Source organism: Nilaparvata lugens, chromosome 2 (assembly GCF_014356525.2).
Source record: "Nilaparvata lugens isolate BPH chromosome 2, ASM1435652v1, whole genome shotgun sequence".
Lineage (NCBI taxonomy): Eukaryota > Metazoa > Arthropoda > Insecta > Hemiptera > Delphacidae > Nilaparvata > Nilaparvata lugens.
The window spans coordinates 79779938-79801428 of NC_052505.1; the positions used below are offsets into that span (position 1 = coordinate 79779938).

Genomic DNA, 21491 nt, shown 5'->3' on the forward strand with positions numbered 1-21491 from the left:
CTTTATCATCCTCTCTCACTTTTATTCATCCCCTCTCTCTCACACACACACAAACTCTCTCTAGATTCTCTGTCATTCTCTCTGTCTCTGTAGTAGATCGCTTCATCTCACTCCATCTCATCCGTCATTCCATCTCTCCATCTCACAAACTCGGACGTCGGACCCTTCCTTCATGACACCAATAATAAAGCTATCTGACCAGCATGCATTCTTTCCCTGTAGGCCGTAATAAATCGCGCTACCATCACCGTGTTGTGGAGGGTACAGCACAGGTAATGTGCCCCTGCCTTGGCTCACGATCACTCGCGATTCTGGTTCATTAGATGGTATGCGATTGATAGCAGCAGCCTTCCACAAGCACTGGAATGCGTTTAGGATGTGATATATACATGTGGATGTTCATAGTCACCTATTTCACAAACTATCTGTATGTTGTATAGCTCTACTATGCTATATGTAAACGATCATAGCATAGAATAAACAATTTACTAAAGAAGAGACATTTTCTCTGATCAAGAGTATGTATAGAAGTTTTCTCCGATCATAGTCATCTATTCCACAAACAACAATATGTCTGTATGGTGGTGAAACCGGTGAAATCTCTTCAACAGAGATTGACAATGGTGTAATAACCGAAACCGGTCTTTCTAATTATCAATAAATCAGTGGTTTTTTGACAATTTCTTGGTCTTTTTCATTCAATATGAATAATTACCACAATATCAACGTCTCAACTACACAAAAAGTGGTGGTGAAACCTTTCAAAGGGATCAATTTGAACCTACCAGTCAAATAAGATAGTTTGTCCAGGACTCTAGGAAGTCCTGGTTTGGCTCATAATGCACAATCACTGTTTAAACTGAGATAGATCAGCTGTTTGAGCTTGGAAAGAAGCATGTTATATGCAATCATGATTTTATTTTATCGTAGATAAGCGTTAAACGTAAATTATTCAAATGGCTCTGAGTATAATCGATTAGAATTTTGAAGCAGATACCAATCTATGAGGGGATTTCAATTTTCAAAAGGGAATTGTTAGAGGATTGAAATAAGAAAGAAGATAAAAATTGAACATTATGAACTTATTGGATGTTTCTTTTTCCCAGTTCTTTTTTTGTTTTTTAATGAATAGATTTCATAATATTATTTGAAATCATAATCATCAGATTGATTTTTGAAACTTGAAATCAGTGGAAAAGGAGAGTAATGGAACTTAGGTTAGAGAGCCGAGGATGCTCGAAACGCGTCTACTAATCACGTGCAAGTAAATACTGTATCACTTTGTAAATACTGTAATACATTTTTCATAATCGTTCACAGAATATTCATCTACTTTTCTTACTCTCTCATCATATTATTTGTAATTACTCATAATATAATTGTAATGTATATTATTATTTTTATGTAACTAATCATCGTGAGTTAAATGGAAGAGGGGGCTTCTATTGCCTCAATTTCGCCTACATCACTTTTATTGTAAAGTGTAAATAAAAGTCATTTATCTATCTATCATATCTTCATTTCCCTCTCTGATCACCACACACCATATAATCAAGAGTATTTGAATAGACTAAAATAACATACTGTCCATTCTAATCCATTTCAATCTCTTTAATCCACTTTTGATTGATGGGATCGTATGAGAAGGAATATTACGATCAAGGCCGGCCGAGTGGGAGAAAGAGAGAAGTGGACAATAATCAGAAGTAGGAGCGAGAGAGATGTAGACAATGATTAGAGTTGCGTGGCAAAAAGGAGCAAGCAGCGGGCAGCGATTTGGAGAGGTCCAATGATCAGTTGAGACCACCTCCAAGTAAGGCATCATTCTTGAAGGATCATTTATTTGGCTCCATGGGCGGTGCAGGACACAGGCTCACTTCGCCACTATACCATCCATTGTTGTAGGACTCCTCAATACGAGGACAGTACACATGGCGAGAGACCAGGTCACAGAAACCTTCCCTGTTATCATAGGATGGGACACATTCCAAATAGAAAGAGCCTCTGCCACCCAAGATCAGTAGCTTAGAAAAAGTAAAACAATGTCAATATTGAAGTGTATACAAATGCAGCACCGAAGAATAGGCCTTCCTAACACCTTTTAGAGGCATTCAGCAAACAATAGTTTCGTTCAGAATACGAGACCACCACGTTGCATAACTGTGGAATTTCGTACGGAATAACCCTATTTTAGGACTAGGTTTCGTGTTTTGTTTACATCAACATAATGTTTAGAGAGCATTTTGTAGTTTTATGATGCAGTTGAATAGTTTTGAATGCAACTGTGATACTACTTGTACTAGATTTAAATTGCTAATTGGTAGGTCCTGGACTAACGAACGCCATTTTGTAGAGCTCTATTATTCTCTAAATAAGGTCATCAGCATGACCCACACCTTTATAAACTAGACTTGGAATAACCACTAAAATTCATGTGAAATCAATGTGAATTGCCTGGAAATTTCACAGTATGAACATAGAGAAACAATAGCGTAAGTAGATATTCCATGGTATAGGGAATTTATGTCGCAACTTTTACTGTTATCTCAAGCCGATTACTGTCGATTATTGTAATTTTTACTGTTTTGTTGGGGTGATAGTGTATGAACGGCACAATTTGAGAGACTACCAGCGTCACACAGCTGCATAGGAAAGAACTACGTGAACTATCGGCTTGGGATAACAGTAAAAGTTGTGACATAAACGCCCTATACCATGGGATATCTACCTACGCTATCGTTTCTCTATGGTATGAATGCACTAGAGTTGATATATCATTAATTAGATTAGGATGATGTTTGCTTCAATTCCAAACTAAAAAGAATGCTATAATGAGAATGATGGCAATAAACAATTATAGAGCTTCTATAATAAAAAGAGTTGAATAAGAAAGAATAGTGTTATTGTAACTTTCTTGATTGGGGAGCAATTTTTGGGATTTTCCATTTTTGTTGTAAATAAATAAATAGCCTAGATATGGAAAACATCGTGCAACTCACCATTCCAGAGCGTTTGTTGGGAGCAGTTTCAGGACATTCGCTGTCGTATGGGTTGAGACAGGGTTTTTCCTGGTAACCTGTACTGATACCCGCCTGTAGAAAATACAATATTGGATTATTAGTTCTTAAGTAATTGAATAGTGTTCTAGAAGTTATTGAGTAGTTCTGCTGGTTTCATAATATGACGTTGTCTGTAACTATGATCAGTTGAATGACAATAAAATTATATTCATTTATTTATAACACATGCAAGATTATGAAACGTTGATTACTTCAAGAAATGGAAAAATTATTGGTTTCCCTACAATGCGGAATGATTATAAAAACAAGGAACTATATAATAGGATACTGAATTATATACTAGTATTATTATTAGATACTATTGGATAATGTTATGTCAAGATCGAGCAGGCAGTGTGAGCTGTGCTAGTGTGGGTATGTGTAGCCTATGCATAGTGCTGTTATTGTAGGTATGAGATCAGGGTATATGGAACTATAGTACTAGATTAGGTGGCTCTGTTGTTCAAGTGAATTTATCTTGTTTCATAAGAAGCAAAATGACAGAATATGTTGTATGTCAGATTATTCCATACATTCACTTAAATTTTCGAATTCTTATTATCACAAATCGAATAAGTTTCAATGTTATAACTGTTGTAATAGTAATGAGTTTTCTTTGGTATCCTCATACAACTCAATTTTTCGATAGATAATGGAAATTTTAAAAAATATGAAGCCAGAATCTGAACCAAAGATTGATTTATGATCGCAGCAATAAAAGCTTAATCAAGAGCTTAATCAGCCATCAACAATTGGCAATGCATCAATAGATGGCACACAATTCAACGTTCAATCATTCGGTGTGTTTGTTTGCAAGCAGCGTTCGGAATAGTCACAATGAACGTGAATGAATTGCAATTTTATAGCGTTGGCTACGTTATTTTGGCAGCTGTTGCTCTGGCTGGACTCAATTATTATCATTTTGTACAGGAATAAACGGCGGCGCCGACGCCTGACCACTGCCAATTGGACAACGTCCAGACTTCTGCTCGCAGTCAACACTGACAAATACACTCAACCGAACCGCCGACAAACAAATCCAATCTGCGCATTAAGAGCAGCTCCTGAATCAATCATTAAGACCACTTTGAAATGCTGACAACAGCCATCAATGATCAAGAATGTCACAGAAACTGCCCGTGTATTTACATTTTAAATGCTGTCTTTGGAAACTGTCCACCCATGAGCTATACCTTCAATTGAGATTTGTATATTTGGTCACAGATTCAAGATTGTTTTTTTAGTCTATGATTTGGTTTTTGGAGGAGCTAAACTGATTTTATTTGGAATTGTGTGGATTTTTGAAATTCTTGCGAATAAAGACACTATAGTGAGGTCCACGTTATAATCGCAGTGGAGAAAGATAGAAGAAAAACGTTGCCGATCCTCTGTCTTGTCAATCAATGCCTTCCATAAACTGTTCATTCTCGTTTAAAATAATCAATTTTATTTTATTAAGCAAGATATTATATTTTTCAATAATTTCTTAATGAATTTTCATAATATTGAAATGGAATATTTTGTTATCAATTCTACATTGTTAAAAGACGATCTGGCAACAGAGCAAAGCGAGAAAGAGATAGCGCTGTCTGCTTTGTTGAATGATAGACAAGGATAGCAGCTGATAGATATAGATGGTAGCTGGTACAGGTTTATTGATGTAATATTAACGGTTCATTCTCGTTTAAAATAATCATGAAATTATATTTTTCAATAATTTCTTAATGAATTTTCATAATATTGAAATGGAATATTTTGTTATCAATTCTACATTGTTAAAAGACGATCTGGCAACAGAGCAAAGCGAGAAAGAGATAGCGCTGTCTGCTTTGTTGAATGATAGACAAGGATAGCAGCTGATAGATATAGATGGTAGCTGGTACAGGTTTATTGATGTAATATTAACGGTTCATTCTCGTTTAAAATAATCAATTATTATATTTTATTAAGCATGAAATGATATTTTTCAATAATTTCATAATGAATTTCCCTAACTAAGATGAAATATTTGATAATATTGATTATTAATTCTACATTGTTAAAAGACGATCTGACAACAGAGCAAAGCGAGAAAGAGATAGCACTATCCGCTTAGTTGAATGATAGACAAGTGTAGCAATACCATTGATAATGAAACACTGACATTATGACGTGGACCTCACTATGGGACGTAAATTTTTATAATAGTTCAAGGCGCAAGTCATGAAACACTACTATAACAGTTGAAAAATACAAATTTTGGGTGGTTAAAGTGAGTTTTCTAGATGCAACGGGAGTAATATTCACCGTATTACATCGAGTTGGAAATTATTTTTCATAAGTACGATTTCTTGGTGTTTCAAACTGTAATAGTAGCCTATATTAAAATTTAATGTGTTTCTCAATAACAATACAATGCTCTTATTTTGTTTGATACTGGTAGATTAATACTGGTAGATTCCTCTCATTTTGTATGACGGGGATTTAACTGGTGAAACTTATTAAAAGAATGGCAGAGTAGAATCTAATACTAAGTTACTTGCGAAACACAAAAAAGAGAAGCCACTAACTATCTATCAGTGTTTGCTGCAACTACCAGGAATTCTCTCAACTAGACACCTTAACAACTACACCACCACCTTGAGACTAGGTACCAAAGTTCTTTGTAATTATGAGAGCATTTCAATAGTTTCAATACCACGAGAAAGCCATAAGCTATACTTTTCGGATTCACTGGCTTGTAAAGGAATGGTACACCTAAAGCATGGTTTCCACGTAACATTTTCGCCCAGTGTGACATTCCAGGAAGGTCGTGAATAAGCAAGATGTTCGGTTGAACAGATTCTCAGTGCCGCATAGGAGGCAACAACACTGCTGAGTTAAAAAGGCCTCCTCTTTATGGAGCGTGAACTGTTGCAAGAATAGGTTGCGGAGAGTGAGAGAGAAGATGAAGAAAAGAAAAGAAAGAGAAGTCGAAGAAGAAAAGGTGGAAAAGTCTCCTTTGTCGGCGCGGATGCGGCAAACTGAAAATTAATCGGTTGGCTTGACGCATCGGAAATGACAAGCAGATGAAAAAGGAATGGCAGAGCTGAGGCTGCTGATACAAAGTTACTTGCGGAACACAGAAAAGAGAAGCCACTAACGGAAATAAAGTTCTATCTATCAGTGTTCGATACAACTACCAGGAAGACAAGGAAGACTCCATTCTCTACCGTGGAACAACTGAGAGCAACAAACAAATGTACTATACTCCGTACAAAATAACTTTTGACATGGAGGATTATGCGGCGCTGAGAAATGGAGAGAGATCAGCCATTTATTATTTAATTATTTATTTATTTTATTCGCAAATCATCTATATAATAAGAGAGAGTAGGGTTGTGTTTGTTCGTGTGTTCGTTTGTTCGCATCAAAACATGTCAACTTGTGGATTGCATACCGGAAAAACGGGAATGATTTCGATCTCCAAATTTTGCAAATAGATTCTAAAAATATCAATCTCGTGCACCTGGAAGCCCAAATTTTAATTTTCCTTCTAGATTTCTCAGAATTAATGTTTAAATTTCATTAATGGTACATTCGATTTCATTAAAAAATCACTAAATCATTTTATGGTCGAAATTAAAAAAGGAACATCTGTTTCTATATTGCTTTCTACCTGAAAAACATAGTTTTGAGACTTCGTTTTCCTGATGCAATGTTTAGGCCTACACTTGGCATGGATTATTATTTTTTCAGCTAGAACAGTTTGAGATAAATGCTAAATAAACGTCTACAGTTTCATCAATGTTGTATTGGCAATATGAAAACGCATGCAGTTAATATGTCTTTCAATGAAGGTGTTGTTATTTACATAGAGAAATTATATTCTTCCATTTTTATTCAATTAAAATTTCAAAATTATTCGAGCCCTGATAGAATGACTGACTCACTGTACATAGGCTATTTTGAATTCTTCTAGATTTCATTACGTCAAGTTTTAAGAAAAACCCTTGCGAAGCACGGGTTACCTGCTAGTAGTCTATTATAATAAGAGAGAGTAGGGTTGTGTTTGTTCGCATCAAAACATGTCAACTTGTGGATTGCATACCGGAAAAACGGGAATGATTTAGATCTCCAAATTTTGCACATAGATTACAAAAATATCAATCTCGTGCACCTTGAAGCCCAAATTTCAATTTTCCTTCTATATTTTTCAGAAATAATGTTCAAATTTCAGTCATGGGGCATTATAATTGAAATGTGCAAACCATATGTTAATATAGAACTATAATCTAGAGAGACTACCTCTTAGAAACAAAATGGTTGATATTGGTAACTAAATTAATAACCAACCAGTCCAATTTTGATAGGTTGGCATTAAGTTGAGGAAGCTAAACAAGATTTGAGTTACGAATTTCACGAGTCATTCTTGGTCATTGTCCATACCTCACTACCGTATGTCATTGAGTCACTTTATTATGTTAGTAAGTTGAAGAACTTAATCTATACGTTCTGTAATAAAGAGAAGAACTGGCTTAAACACGTACGGGATAGGAGAATTAAGTTTGACGCATCATCACATCTAAACTACTGGACTGAAATTGACTTGAAATTTTGCATATATATTCTTAATTAACCGAGGATGGTTATAGGCCTACTTCAAATTCTTCAAGATTCCACTCGGTCAAATTTTAAAATAGACCCTTGCGGAGCACGGGTTACCCGCTAGTTATAATATATAATATGATTGGGAGAAGACAACAGGCATAGCCCAAAACTGTCTTCTCTTATTTACTGTGATGGATAGAGTCATATGTAGAAGCGCAGTTGCCAATTTGTCGATTAGTCAGTCAACTGAAGGCTTTCAGAGAGGAAACTCTTTAAGTTTAACATGAGCCCTTGAATACTCACTAGAAATTAGAGAACGCTGGCCGGTTCAGAACTGTAGCATCGCCGCCGTTGTAACCCTACCTTCTCTGCTGCGCATGTCCCTCCTAAGTCCAAAGTAATTTTGTACGGAGTATAGTAGCCTATTGTGCTATTGTGATCAACCAAACAAATTTTAATCCAGTGTTTCAATACAACTTAAATATTCAAATATTTGTTTCATTTCATTTATACATGCAATTTAGTAGAGCTGACAACTTACCCTTTTCATGAGTTGTTCCAGCGATTCGTATGGGAATTGTGAGTTGTAATTTAAATCTTCCCTCGATGAAGCCTTCATCATCTGCACCATTTTTTGTGGATTCAAATTCGTCCAGCGAGTATTTGGTCCTATATTACTGGAAAAAAATAAGAAGATGATATTAAAAGCTGAAATAATGCTTGGGTAAATTCTTATTCTAAAATCGATATTACAAAATAGAGATCAGACAGAATATACATGAGTTGTATATTTTGAAAAAGCACAAAAAATGCTGTAAAAAGTATTGCAGTAATATTTGCAATTTAAAGTGATAGAATCCATTTGGGAGAATGAAGATAATCTTGATAAAACTATGGATATATTAATCAATCTGTAATTCGTTAGTTAATGATCAAGTATCAATACTTTAAAAGATCTCCTCAATTATATAACATTTATCATTATCATATTATAACTTCTTTCTGTCCATAGAATTCTAATTTAAAAAATAGATAAGTATGTATGAATATTCATGAGAGAGATCAATTATTACTTACGGTATATTGACAGGATTTTCAGGTTCTGGACCAAGAAGTTTTGATCCTTCCCAGAAGCAGTCTAGAGGAGTGATTATAGTACACGGTATAACCTTATCAAATATCTGTGAAAGAAGAAAAAAATTATCAATTATTAACCATGAAATGCCCAATCATTATTAGTAGTAGATCAACCTACTAATGCAGGAGAAAAGAGGTACAAATGAATAAAGAAGGGGGACCATGCTACAGTGCTTCAAGATTCAAGATTCGAAATTCATTTTATTAACCTTCAGGCTACAACAAGAGCAATAGATAAGTCATAATTTTAAAAATACACACAATTAGATAGAAAATCATACACGATAACGCATATTTATATTACATTCAAATTAGGTACTCCGATATTCCTCAAGTAAGTAAAAGGCTTTATTTTCAGATAACTTTCTGGAATTCAAAATGTTTTATTAAATTTCTCAACATTTTTATTTGAAGTATAAATTATTTGAATACAATTTAATTTCTAAGGAAGGCTTATAACAAGTAATTTGATTCTATATTTAGTGATAGATTAAAGATTCACAGGGAATAATTGTATGCAAGGAGATGCGCTACATAATATTAAAAAATGTTTTTATTATACGATGAATTCACTCATGATAATCTAAACTTTTAAGAAAAGGAAACTTAAAGAAAAGGTAGATGAACTTCGTAAAATATAAAACTAAGCCGAATGAATTTCAAGGTATTATTGCAGTAATATTTACAATTTATATTTAGTGATAGATTAAAGATTCACTGGGAATAATTCTATGTAAGGAGATGCGCTACATAATATTGAAAGATAGTTTGATTTTAGGATGAATTCACTCAAGATAATCTAAACTTTAAAGGAATATAGAAAAGGTAGATGAACTTTGTAAGATATAAAACTAAGCCCACTCAATTTTCAAGGTATTATTGCAGTGATATTTGCAATTTAAAGTGATAGAATCCATTTGGGAGTATGAGGATAATCTTGATAAAACTATGGCATTAGAAATGTTACGACCCTTTCATGGTACAATGAGTAATAAACAATGTTGGAGAGCAATAAAATAAACTCAGTTTGGCAAAGCAGAGGGTAAATTGAATAAAGGGAATTTTATGGTTCAAGTTATATGATTGGAGAACTGAAAACGGATTTTGTGTATGTGAGAGTTGATGGGGAGACTTGAAAGACGAGGGAGAGAGAGAGAGAGAGAGAAAGTGAGAGATGAGAGAATTATTTAGGAATGTGTTCATTTCAAACGCTCGTCACCCGTCACTAGCTGGGTGGTCTCTGGGTATAAGCATCTTCTAGATTTCCGGCTTTCCTGCAAGACTAGAGTGAATGTCTCACATACACACTACACACTGGCCTTGCACGGTCCCGTTTTAGAATTTAAATGCAAGCATATCTCGCCACATTTTACGACCAAAAAACGATAAGAACGGAAAACAGCGATGAGCTTACAAGACATGCATTGATGATGCATTCAATCAGAGACTATACGATTTTATTTCGTGCGTAGTATTATTCTCATACGATTTGGAAAACGCGTGAATAAAATTATTATTATTCATAATTGATATTTAATATTATATCAATATTTTTAATATTATCCAATAAATATTGAAAAACTTACTTGGTCTATGTAGTGAGAGTCAAAATTAGGCATTGCTGGTGATCGGCATATATCTTTCAGTCTCCAAGTTCTGAAAAACAAAGAAATTGATGTTCTATTTACAGAGAATTCTAATGTTCTATGTAAAATTTTAACTATCTTATATTATATTTGTTGTTACTTTAAATGGTCCTTTACTTTTATGGTCCTGTACTTGCTTCGGCAGTACATATGCTAAATTTGCGAATATCAATAGCTTGTGATACTATAGACTAGGAGATTTATCTCTATTGGAATGTTGAATGTTAATTTTTTGAAGGGACGGATTCAAAGATCCAAAGGTTCGAGAACCTCACTCGTCAACCGATGCTTATTGTGATGCCTTCAAGAAGTCACATGAATTATTTACAACAAAATAATGTCAATTTCTAAAAATCTTTACACAAATCCTTATAATACAATTTACTCCACAACATAACTTAATGATTAACTCGCTTTACTTCTTAATGAGTTTTATATTTACATAGAAATTCAGTTCGAATAGTTTTGTGAAAATATATTCTTCACTCTACATGTTATTTGGTATGTCTAAATAAACTCATCTGGATGTAACCACAGAATAACTACTTATATATAATAGTTTCTCTATGGTTCAAGTTATATGATTGGAGAACTGAAAACGGATTTTGTGTATGTGAGAGTTGATGGGGAGACTTGAAAGACGAGGGAGAGAGAGAGAGAGAAAGTGAGAGATGAGAGAATTATTTAGGAATGTGTTCATTTCAAACGCTCGTCACCCGTCACTAGCTGGGTGGTCTCTGGGTATAAGCATCTTCTAGATTTCCGGCTTTCCTGCAAGACTAGAGTGAATGTCTCACATACACACTACACACTGGCCTTGCACGGTCCCGTTTTAGAATTTAAATGCAAGCATATCTCGCCACATTTTACGACCAAAAAACGATAAGAACGGAAAACAGCGATGAGCTTACAAGACATGCATTGATGATGCATTCAATCAGAGACTATACGATTTTATTTCGTGCGTAGTATTATTCTCATACGATTTGGAAAACGCGTGAATAAAATTATTATTATTCATAATTGATATTTAATATTATATCAATATTTTTAATATTATCCAATAAATATTGAAAAACTTACTTGGTCTATGTAGTGAGAGTCAAAATTAGGCATTGCTGGTGATCGGCATATATCTTTCAGTCTCCAAGTTCTGAAAAACAAAGAAATTGATGTTCTATTTACAGAGAATTCTAATGTTCTATGTAAAATTTCAACTATCTTATATTATATTTGTTGTTACTTTAAATGGTCCTTTACTTTTATGGTCCTGTACTTGCTTCGGCAGTACATATGCTAAATTTGCGAATATCAATAGCTTGTGATACTATAGACTAGGAGATTTATCTCTATTGGAATGTTGAATGTTAATTTTTTGAAGGGACGGATTCAAAGATCCAAAGGTTCGAGAACCTCACTCGTCAACCGATGCTTATTGTGTTCTCTATTGGAAAGTAGCCTTTGAGAAGTCACATGAATTATTTACAACAAAATAATGTCAATTTCTAAAAATCTTTACACAAATCCTTATAATACAATTTACTCCACAACATAACTTAATGATTAACTCGCTTTACTTCTTAATGAGTTTTATATTTACATAGAAATTCAGTTCGAATAGTTTTGTGAAAATATATTCTTCACTCTACATGTTATTTGGTATGTCTAAATAAACTCATCTGGATGTAACCACAGAATAACTACTTATATATAATAGTTTCTCTATGATTCAATTTATTGTCATTCAGAGAAATTATTGTTGTTTTCATACCACTACTACTACATAATACATTGCAGATCCAAATTAACTCTTGAAAGCAGTTTAATGATGAATTGAATGAGAAAGTATCATATCACACATTTAAATCACCTGCTGGAAGCAGTTTAATGATGAGAATGAGACTGCTTCTAACAGTTGATTAGAATCAACTGCTTCTAACAGTTGATTAGAATCAACTGCTTTTAACAGTTGATTAGAATCAACTGCTTTTAACAGTTGATTAGAATCAACTGCTTCTAACAGTTGATTTAAATCAACTGCTTCTAACTGTTAGAAGCAGTTGATTTAAATCCGTGATGTTATATTCTCTCATTCAACTGTTAGAAGCAGTTAAATGATGAATATAATTAGAGAATAATAGCATCACGGATTTGAATCAACTATTAGAAGCAGTTTAATAATGAAATGAATGAGAGAGTATTACATTACAGATTCAAATCAACTGTTAGAAGCTGTTTAATGATGAACTGAATGGGAGAGTATTACATTACAGATTCAAATCAACTGTTAGAAGCTGTTTAATGATGAACTGAATGAGAGAGTATTACATTACAGATTCAAATCAACTGTTAGAAGCAGTTTAATGATGAATAGAATGAGAGAATATAGCATCACGGATTTGAATCAACTGTTAGAAGCAGTTTAATGATGAAATGAATGAGAGAGTATTACATTACAGATTCAAATCAACTGTTAGAAGCAGTTTAATGATGAAATGAATGAGAGAGTATTACATTACAGATTCAAATCAACTGTTAGAAGCAGTTTAATGATGAAATGAATGAGAGAGTATTACATTACAGATTCAAATCAACTGTTAGAAGCAGTTTAATGATGAAATGAATGAGAGAGTATTACATTACAGATTCAAATCAACTGTTAGAAACAGTTTAATGAGACATTATTACAGTACAGATTCAAATCAACTGTTAGAAGCAGTTAGAATGATGAATTGAACGAGAAAGAGGTACTAACATATCAAATAGGTGAACGGTGACACTAGAAGCGGCCCTGAGCACCTGCAGGTGGTTGAGAAGGGCGTTGGGGTGGAGAAGGTTGGCTGCCGGATCGACGGGCGTCTGAATCAGCAGCTGATGCGTGTTGCTGCCACCTGATTCGCCCAGCGCTGTGGCCGTGTATTTCAGCTCACTTTCCAGTCGACCTCCCTCTGAAACAACCATTTACAACAAACATCAAAACCCATTCACTTCAATATATCTCAAAGAATACTGATTCAGTATAATCTAATAACCAACTATTTTCATATACCACAATATTATTCAAACTCATTCATATCATTAGATCACATCGATAAATAGGGGAACAGAAAATTGAGGTTTATTTTCAATTTTGGATTGATTTTCCGGTAGATAAATCCAAGAGTACGTTTACAGACAGAAGTGGACGTAAAATAGTACAATACAATAATATTTTAAATAATATTCACTCTACCTTATAGGGCAACACGACTCGTTAGAATGTACAAGGGCAATTTCCCGGTATGTATACAAACAGAAGTAGGCATACAATCGTACAGTAAAATTAATAAAACAAAATAAAATCTTATAGCACACTTTATTTTTAAAAAACTTTAAAATAGTTGAACAACTAGTTTCGGTGATATTACACCATCGTCAGGTTATGAAATAAAAAAAACACCCTTTATTTTTAATAAAACTTTAAAATAGTTGAAAAATTTTGTTTTTATAACCTGATGATGGTGTATTATCACCGAAACTAGTTGTTCAACTATTTTAAAGTTTTTTTTTTAAATAAAGGGTGCTATAAGATTTTATTTTGTTTTATTAATTTAAAAGTAGCCCATGACAATAAGTGTTTTTTAATCGTACAGTAATATTCAACCCTACCATATACAAGAATAATTATTGTAACTCATTTACTATTTCAATAGATCTTCTTCTTCTGGCATTACAGCTATAAAGATGTGAGCTTTAGCCTCTTGCACTAGAGCCCTCCACACATCACAGTCACATGCCTTTCGTCTCCCATCCTCCGGAGATCATCCTCCACTTCATCTCTCCATCGATTGCATGGCCTCCCTTGTCGTCTTCTACCCTCCATCCGGGCCTTATAAATAAATTATTGCTTTTGGCATTCGATGATACGCCATTCTCTCGAAATGACCAGCCCAGCGCAGTCTTTGTGATTTGATGAGTCGTACCACATCCTCACCCTTTAGAATTTCATTTATTTCATCATTTTAACGTCTCCTCCAGACTCCATTGTCATTGATGCCTCCATATATGCGCCTATATTTCAATAGAAATAGGTCGATAAATTAAACTGAATCTTGAGGGTTTATTTTCAATAATTAGAAGTGATTATAATAAGATCATGTCACAGCCATTATTTACTGTTGGTTAGGTACCCTATTGTTAGAAATGAAAGGTCTTCAAATTGGACGAAATATGCGTTCAATATTGAATGTAATTTTTGACTACCACTAGTCAAAATCTATGAGAAATGAGGGAAAGGAATAATTCTAGATTAACCCTATTCATAGTACGTTTCTTTCCTAACCATATCATGGGTTTCCCTAACCATATCATGGGTTTCCCTAACCATATCATAGGCTTCCCTAACCATATATTATACCATTTTCAAGACAAAATTGAGAAATTGAAGAAGTTTTGGGTAATAGCCTGTTTTTTCTTTTCCGACTATTGTATTGTTTGCTCTATCCAATAAATTAAGAAATGAATATCATGGCTATCCCTAACCATATCATAGGCTTCCCTAACCATATATTATACCATTTTCAAGACAAAATTGAGAAATTGAAGAAGTTTTGGGTAATAGCCTGTTTTTTCTTTTCTGACTATTCTATTGTTTGCTCTATCCAATAAATATTAATAAATGAATATCATGGGCTTCCCTAACCATATATCATGGGCTAACCTAACCATTATCATGGAGAGGTCGATCTCAGCATCTCACTAGGCGTCAAAGTATGCAATGGTAGAAATCATACTAATGTCCATTATTTAATGAATCCCCTTTTTGTACTGGAGGAAACTAGGCAAAGCTCATTAATGAATAACTCATGTTGAAGTTTCTTCTTATACTTAGATACAGAGAAAGTTGAACAAAAATAGAATGGAACGAAATAAATCACTTCAATGGTATATCTTAATGTCAATGCTCCTCGTATAATACATGTTTTTTGCTCCATAACGAATGAACAAGGCTGTTTAGCTTTATTTACTTTCCACACTTGAGCGTTGTACCAGTTTCGAAACAAGTTCTCCGACTATGAGTCACGTCGGAGAAAACTGGATACTTGTTCCGCAGCCTTCTCTCAGCATTAAGAATGTCAACATACTGCCTGCATGAGCATATAAGTAAACCGGAATTTGCAATAATTGTTATCAATCATCCATCAGTTGCTCTATTTCTGTGTCCATGGAATTTTAACACAGTATCAAAAGACACAAATAGCTATGCTATTTTATCACAATAACTTAGAAAGATTCTGAGAGAGCACCAAGTGTTTAAGTTTAACATTTTCCTTCATCAAATATTCATTTCTCTCCTTTCTTTATTCATTCACTTATACAATAAGTACATTATCATAATGATAGGGAGAGGAAAAATAAGATAAACCTCGTGCTATTCCTCTCCCAAATTTAGATAACACATAGTCCGAAATAGGTTATTGAAATTCTCCAGAATTGAACATTTGGATGTTCACGAATTAATATATATTACTCCCAGCAGAAATAAGAAAGATAGAGTCAGTGCAACTATTCAAAAAAACAGTGAGGAAGATATTAATTGAGAAAACTATTTACAGTGCTACCGAATTTCAATTTTAATTGATTTGAATAACGACAAATTTTTCTGATTAATTTTATCAATCTAGACTATCTACTAATATCTAATACGTTAGTACACATTGATATATAGATTTAATTGGAGAGTAGATTTTTTGACATTGTAATAGATGATTCTTATCTACAATATTTAGTTATAGGATAGCTATAGGAATAATTTATTTAATATTAGATTATACTGACATGTCACCCGTCATTTGAGTGAAACTCAAATTTTGACGTTTTTGTGATAATTGTGATAAATAAATAAATTCTAGTATTGTTTTCATCAATATTCCTCATCACGGTACCGGTATTTACAGAATGTATATTTTCCTCTTGTAATATTTCATCACTTAGAATGGTTACCAATTACCAATTCTCAGACGTTACCGAAGTTCATAACTTGGTATGGTTTCCAATTCTCATTTATTACTCAAGTTCACTCAAGTTGAAATGCTTCCCAGTTCTCAGTCGTTGCTGAATAAGTCTTATTCTAACTACTCAATTTAAACTACTCATTATTTTAAAGAGCCTCAAAACGCGCATACGAGATTTCCATCTATGTTTCTATAGAATTGAATAGAGGTTGCTCATAGAACATGAAATTGAAAAACATACAATTTTGGGGCCAACAAATATTTTCTTCTCTCAAACATGAATAGGTTCGGTCAAGTATCCAGTCTAGCAAGAAGATTATGATTTACCATGACAGTATTTCTAGAATATTACACAATATTCGTGAAAGAATACTACTTCCAGGTGCAAATCTAGCGTTACAAAACATAGTCCACAAGCAAAGGAGCTGGAAGCTAGCACCTGTTGTAGTAGGAATGCGGCGTCGGAGGGTCAGAATGGATAGGAAACGGATGAGAGCAAATGTGGCTTCCAAACAGAGATATCGCTTTGAAACCCCGACACGACAGAATGAAAGCAGCAAGCAGACTAGAGAAATAAATCCAGAGGCTTCACTGCCTCAGCTACAGACTTCACAAACTGATCTCTTTGTTGGGGCGGTCTGAAAAGCGACTCGTCGGTAATTGAAAATGCTGGCTCTTTTCATACAGTCTCGATTAGGGGAGCCGTCCATGTTTCCAAGTAACCACAAGAAACGGAAAGCCGACAAAGCGGTAATTCAATATCAAAAGTGAATAGCGGCCACGACCAAATTCACCTCTAATGGCTCAATTCCAGACACATTTATTCTACTCCCATTTTTTCCATGACCGCCACCGCCCAACCTAATGAATGCTCTTCAAATAATTATTTCGGGCGCTCCATTAGGTTACGGTGTAGATCTCTACAGAAAAGAGCAATTGTAAGAATAAAAAACAGAGGAGAGCTGTAACGAAAAAGATTTTGTAACAGCATGTTTCAGCCAACGTTCACGAATATAACTACAGTTACACTACACTTACAGCCAATAGTAGTTGACATACCGGATAGGAAACGTATCCAACAAAATTATAAAGAATATACCAAGGTATGATATTGGGCAGAATATATTACTGAATCGTGTATGACGTTTACAATGGAAAAACTGGCCCAACAAAGTATCAAACAACTTACTAAAATAAATAATACCGTTTAGGATTGAAAGAACTGAATTTCTCTGACAGAATTCAGAGTTTAAGGCTGTGCAAAGGCGAAAAATAAACTTCATACTCGTGATATTTTTCAAAGTTTTTTGATTTGTACATCAAGCTATCAAAATGAAAAAGTTTTCTCAGAAAAACCTTTTTTTTCGATCATTACTTTTTGAGATATAAGCGCCTAAAGTTTAAATTTTTGGGACAGAACATTTCAAATTCGGTAAGAGATAGATCCATGAGATTCAGAGGATGGATTCTTCATGGTATTGTTGATCTAGTAAAACAAAAATTTTCTGAAAACATCAATTTTTAAGATAGTTATTCAATTTACTAAAAATAACCAAAAATAACTTTTAGTTGAGTTATTTTTGGTAAATTGAATAACTTTTCCAAAAATTGATATCTTCAGAAAATTTTTGTTTTACTAGATCAAAAATACCATGAAGAATCCATCCTCTAAATCTCATGGATTTATCCATGTTTACCGTATTTGAAATGTTCAGTCACAAAAATTCAAACTTCAGTCGCTCATATCTCAAAAAGTAATGATCGGGAAAAAATGTTTTCCTGAAAAAACTTTTTCATTTTGATAGCTTGATGATAAACAAATCGAAAAACTTTGAAAAATATCACGAGTAGAAATTTTATTTTTAGCCTTTGCACAGCCTTAAGATTCATTTCTGAAAACGTAATTCACTTTTCAACTTTCTGATGTTGAAATGATGTGGTAACTTATACTAGAATGACTGAAATACTGGAAGAAGAAATATGAAAGCCCTGAAATATTCTTTAAAATCTATCTGATTAACAAAACTAATTCAATAATAAAAACACCTGGGCTCACGTTTATGGGGTGATTTTCAGCCATAAGTCTATGAGAATAAGATCAACGAACCTTACTATTAATACTCTACCTGCAATTACTCAATGTATTCAATTCAACTCAGGGAAATCAACTGTTCTTTCCTTTTTCAAATGGATGTAAGGCATGTCGAAGAGATAAAAACTATGAAACTTGGATTTCTGTCATCTACACCGTATCAATAATCAGTATAATTTTGTATGAATTGAATAATTGCCTTAACAAGGACGGAGTTATGACTGTAGGTCCTCTTTGTCGCACAACCCTCAACCCATTGCCGCTAGTGCCGCACCAAGGATAGTAACTTATATGTAGTCTATATACTATTCTTGCTGCCGCAAGAATATAGTATACAACCTAAATGGTTGAAAAGAAAATACATTGAAAATTGAAAGCCAATTAAAGACACACACAATATTGTCACTGTCAGGAATCGACCGGATACATTTATTGGCTGCAATGTACGTGCCAACTGTATCATTTCAAAATTGGAAGGAGAAGGATTACCTTCTAATAGATTTATAACCTCACTGAGTACGAGGACCTCCCATCAAGTAACCTATGAATGAGAGAGAGAGAGAGAAAAGCCGACAGAGCCAGGACTTGCATACAAATTATTACTATCCCAGTGCGCGTTGATCCAAAGGACACCGACATCCTCCCCCCCGCCCTCTAGATCCCTCTACCTGTCAACTTTTTCTCGGAACTGTCCGAAGAGGACTCTCACACACACAACCCAATTCAACCAACACAATGATACCTATTCTCATCATGGTAACTATTTCAAATTGGTTCAATTCTAATAAAAGAAGCATACCCAATTTGGAAGTGAAAATTGTTAGATCACGTCAACTGTCATGACAATGAGTAACTAACTGTGGAAAAATAATTGGTAAAGTCAATTTCTTGGAGGAAGACTGCCGTCAATAGGAAGTAGCACAGTATTTCTAGTTTACATAGGGTTCACAATATATTTGGAATGTTAAGAAAAATGAAAAATTGACAGTATGTAGGAGATTAACCCTACAGAGACACACTCACTTTATGCTAACACAGTAGACACACTGGGGTGTTGAACACCCCAATTTAATTTTGCTTGTTTCTTTGAAAAAATATAGAGAAAAAATTACTTAGCCCATACTTCTTCATTTCTTAATCATTTTTGTTCCAAGTGCATACAGAAATCGAAAGTAAAGCACTGCTTATCAATATTTATACTACTTTTAGAAGTACGTATGTTCCACCTGAGTGTTGGAGCTCCTAATCTGGTTTGAAGGAATGGCTTGATCATTGCCAATGACAACTTCATCAAAGACTCACGTCTCTTCATTTTATTGTTTTGAACCTAAAGTTGTAGAGAATCATAGCATTTATTCCAATCTGATCCATCATCCCATACCACATTCGTAGTGGTCAATATAAGTAAATCTTTGTAAAAAAGTATTTGATAAAAGTCCTACGTGAAAGACACTCTGGGGTGTTAGACACCCCAAACGAAGAACAAGATGAGCTGGTGACCTTGTACAATGCTATTACTGACTGGAAGTGGTGGAGAGCAGTTGACAATGCTTCAAACCTAATTTAGACTGGGCAAAAATTCCCATCTGTTTGATATTGTCAACACTGCAGAACAGAAAAACACCCCAATGTGTCTCTTTAGGGTTAAAAGAAAGAATGTGAAATGTTCATGTTCCTTATGAGATTGATCAACAAAATATAAAATACAGAATGTAAACGACAAAATATACGTTTGAGGAAGTGGAGTTACAAAGAAGCGTGCTTGCCAATTTGAACAGCGTTCTGAGAGCAACTTGTGGCGTGACTGTGTGTGTATGTATAGAGCAACTAATAGCGCTGCATACCTTTCACCAGCAAGCATTGCATTGCAGAGACCATCGACCGCGTGGATTGGCCTTGGCCTACAGGCAGACTCTGCGCCCGGTTATGTCATCCAATAAAAACACAACATCGCCAATCCAACAGCTTCCTCTCATCAAACACTATAAATTACACCAAAACCAGAAGAAATGATTCCGTAATTTGTATTGAATACTGATGAATAGTTCTACAAAAATTACGTACTAGACAAGTTGAGGGTCATTGGTCTCATTTTTTCAGATACCGACAAAACTTGTAGTAGACGTTTTGTCTTAAAATAGATTCTTGGCAGCTGCCAATAACACGATCTGCCAACTGATGTTCTCTCATACGTTGGGAGAAAAAAATTTCATTAAAATTTTCCCTATTTTTCAATGTATTGTTTTTGACAGGTTCTGGTAGGATATAATACTGTAGAGACAAGATAGCGTAAGAGGATATCCCACGGTAAATGGCGTTTATGTTACAAATTTAATTGTTCAAGCCGATTATTGTAGATCACAGTTGACTAGTGTCGATAATAATTACTGTTACTGTAAAATAATTATTTCAAAAAAACACTTCATGGGCTACTTTCTAACAAATTAATAAAAACAATATAAAAATCTTGAAAATGACCTAAGTAAGGGTCGAAATTAGTTGTTGAACCATTTTAAAGTTTTTAAAAAATAAATGGTACTTCAAGATTTTTATATTGTTTTCGCCACACTGCACAGAAAGCAGCTGTTTTCCAGTCCCTACGTAGATCTGAAAGACCTTGTTTGCAGACGACTCTCGTCTGACGTCAGAAAAGGGTTTCTTTCCGGTCTAGACCGGAAAACGTATTCTTTCTAGCCGCTAACATGGAAGTCCGTTGTTAATAAGTCATCCGCTAGATCGGGCGAGTGTCAACATTCTTCATCTGAAGTTGCAATTATTTCAGTTTGAGTTTCGAATCAAACTAATTCAGCATTCACTTCGCAACCATTTTTATTCAATTATTTATTGTTGATTAGCGCATTCCGAATTTTCAAAAATGCTTAGAGATGACGACGCCCGTGATATTCCAAGTGAAATTTTAAAAGAATCTGAAATCCTGACTGCAAATCTTCTACCACTAAAATCAAGAGATAGGTACGATAACTTAACGAGTATT

General features: G+C 34.3%; 1 protein-coding gene across 1 annotated transcript in view; it reads right to left on the bottom strand.

The window, feature by feature from the left end:
• Positions 1-21491, bottom strand: part of LOC111063259 (protein patched) — a 64939-nt gene that overhangs the window by 26215 nt on the left and 17233 nt on the right. The window contains 5 exon segments of the mRNA XM_039421851.1: positions 3000-3092; positions 8170-8305; positions 8706-8809; positions 11495-11564; positions 13167-13359. Coding sequence (XP_039277785.1) covers positions 3000-3092; positions 8170-8305; positions 8706-8809; positions 11495-11564; positions 13167-13359 — 596 coding nt within the window.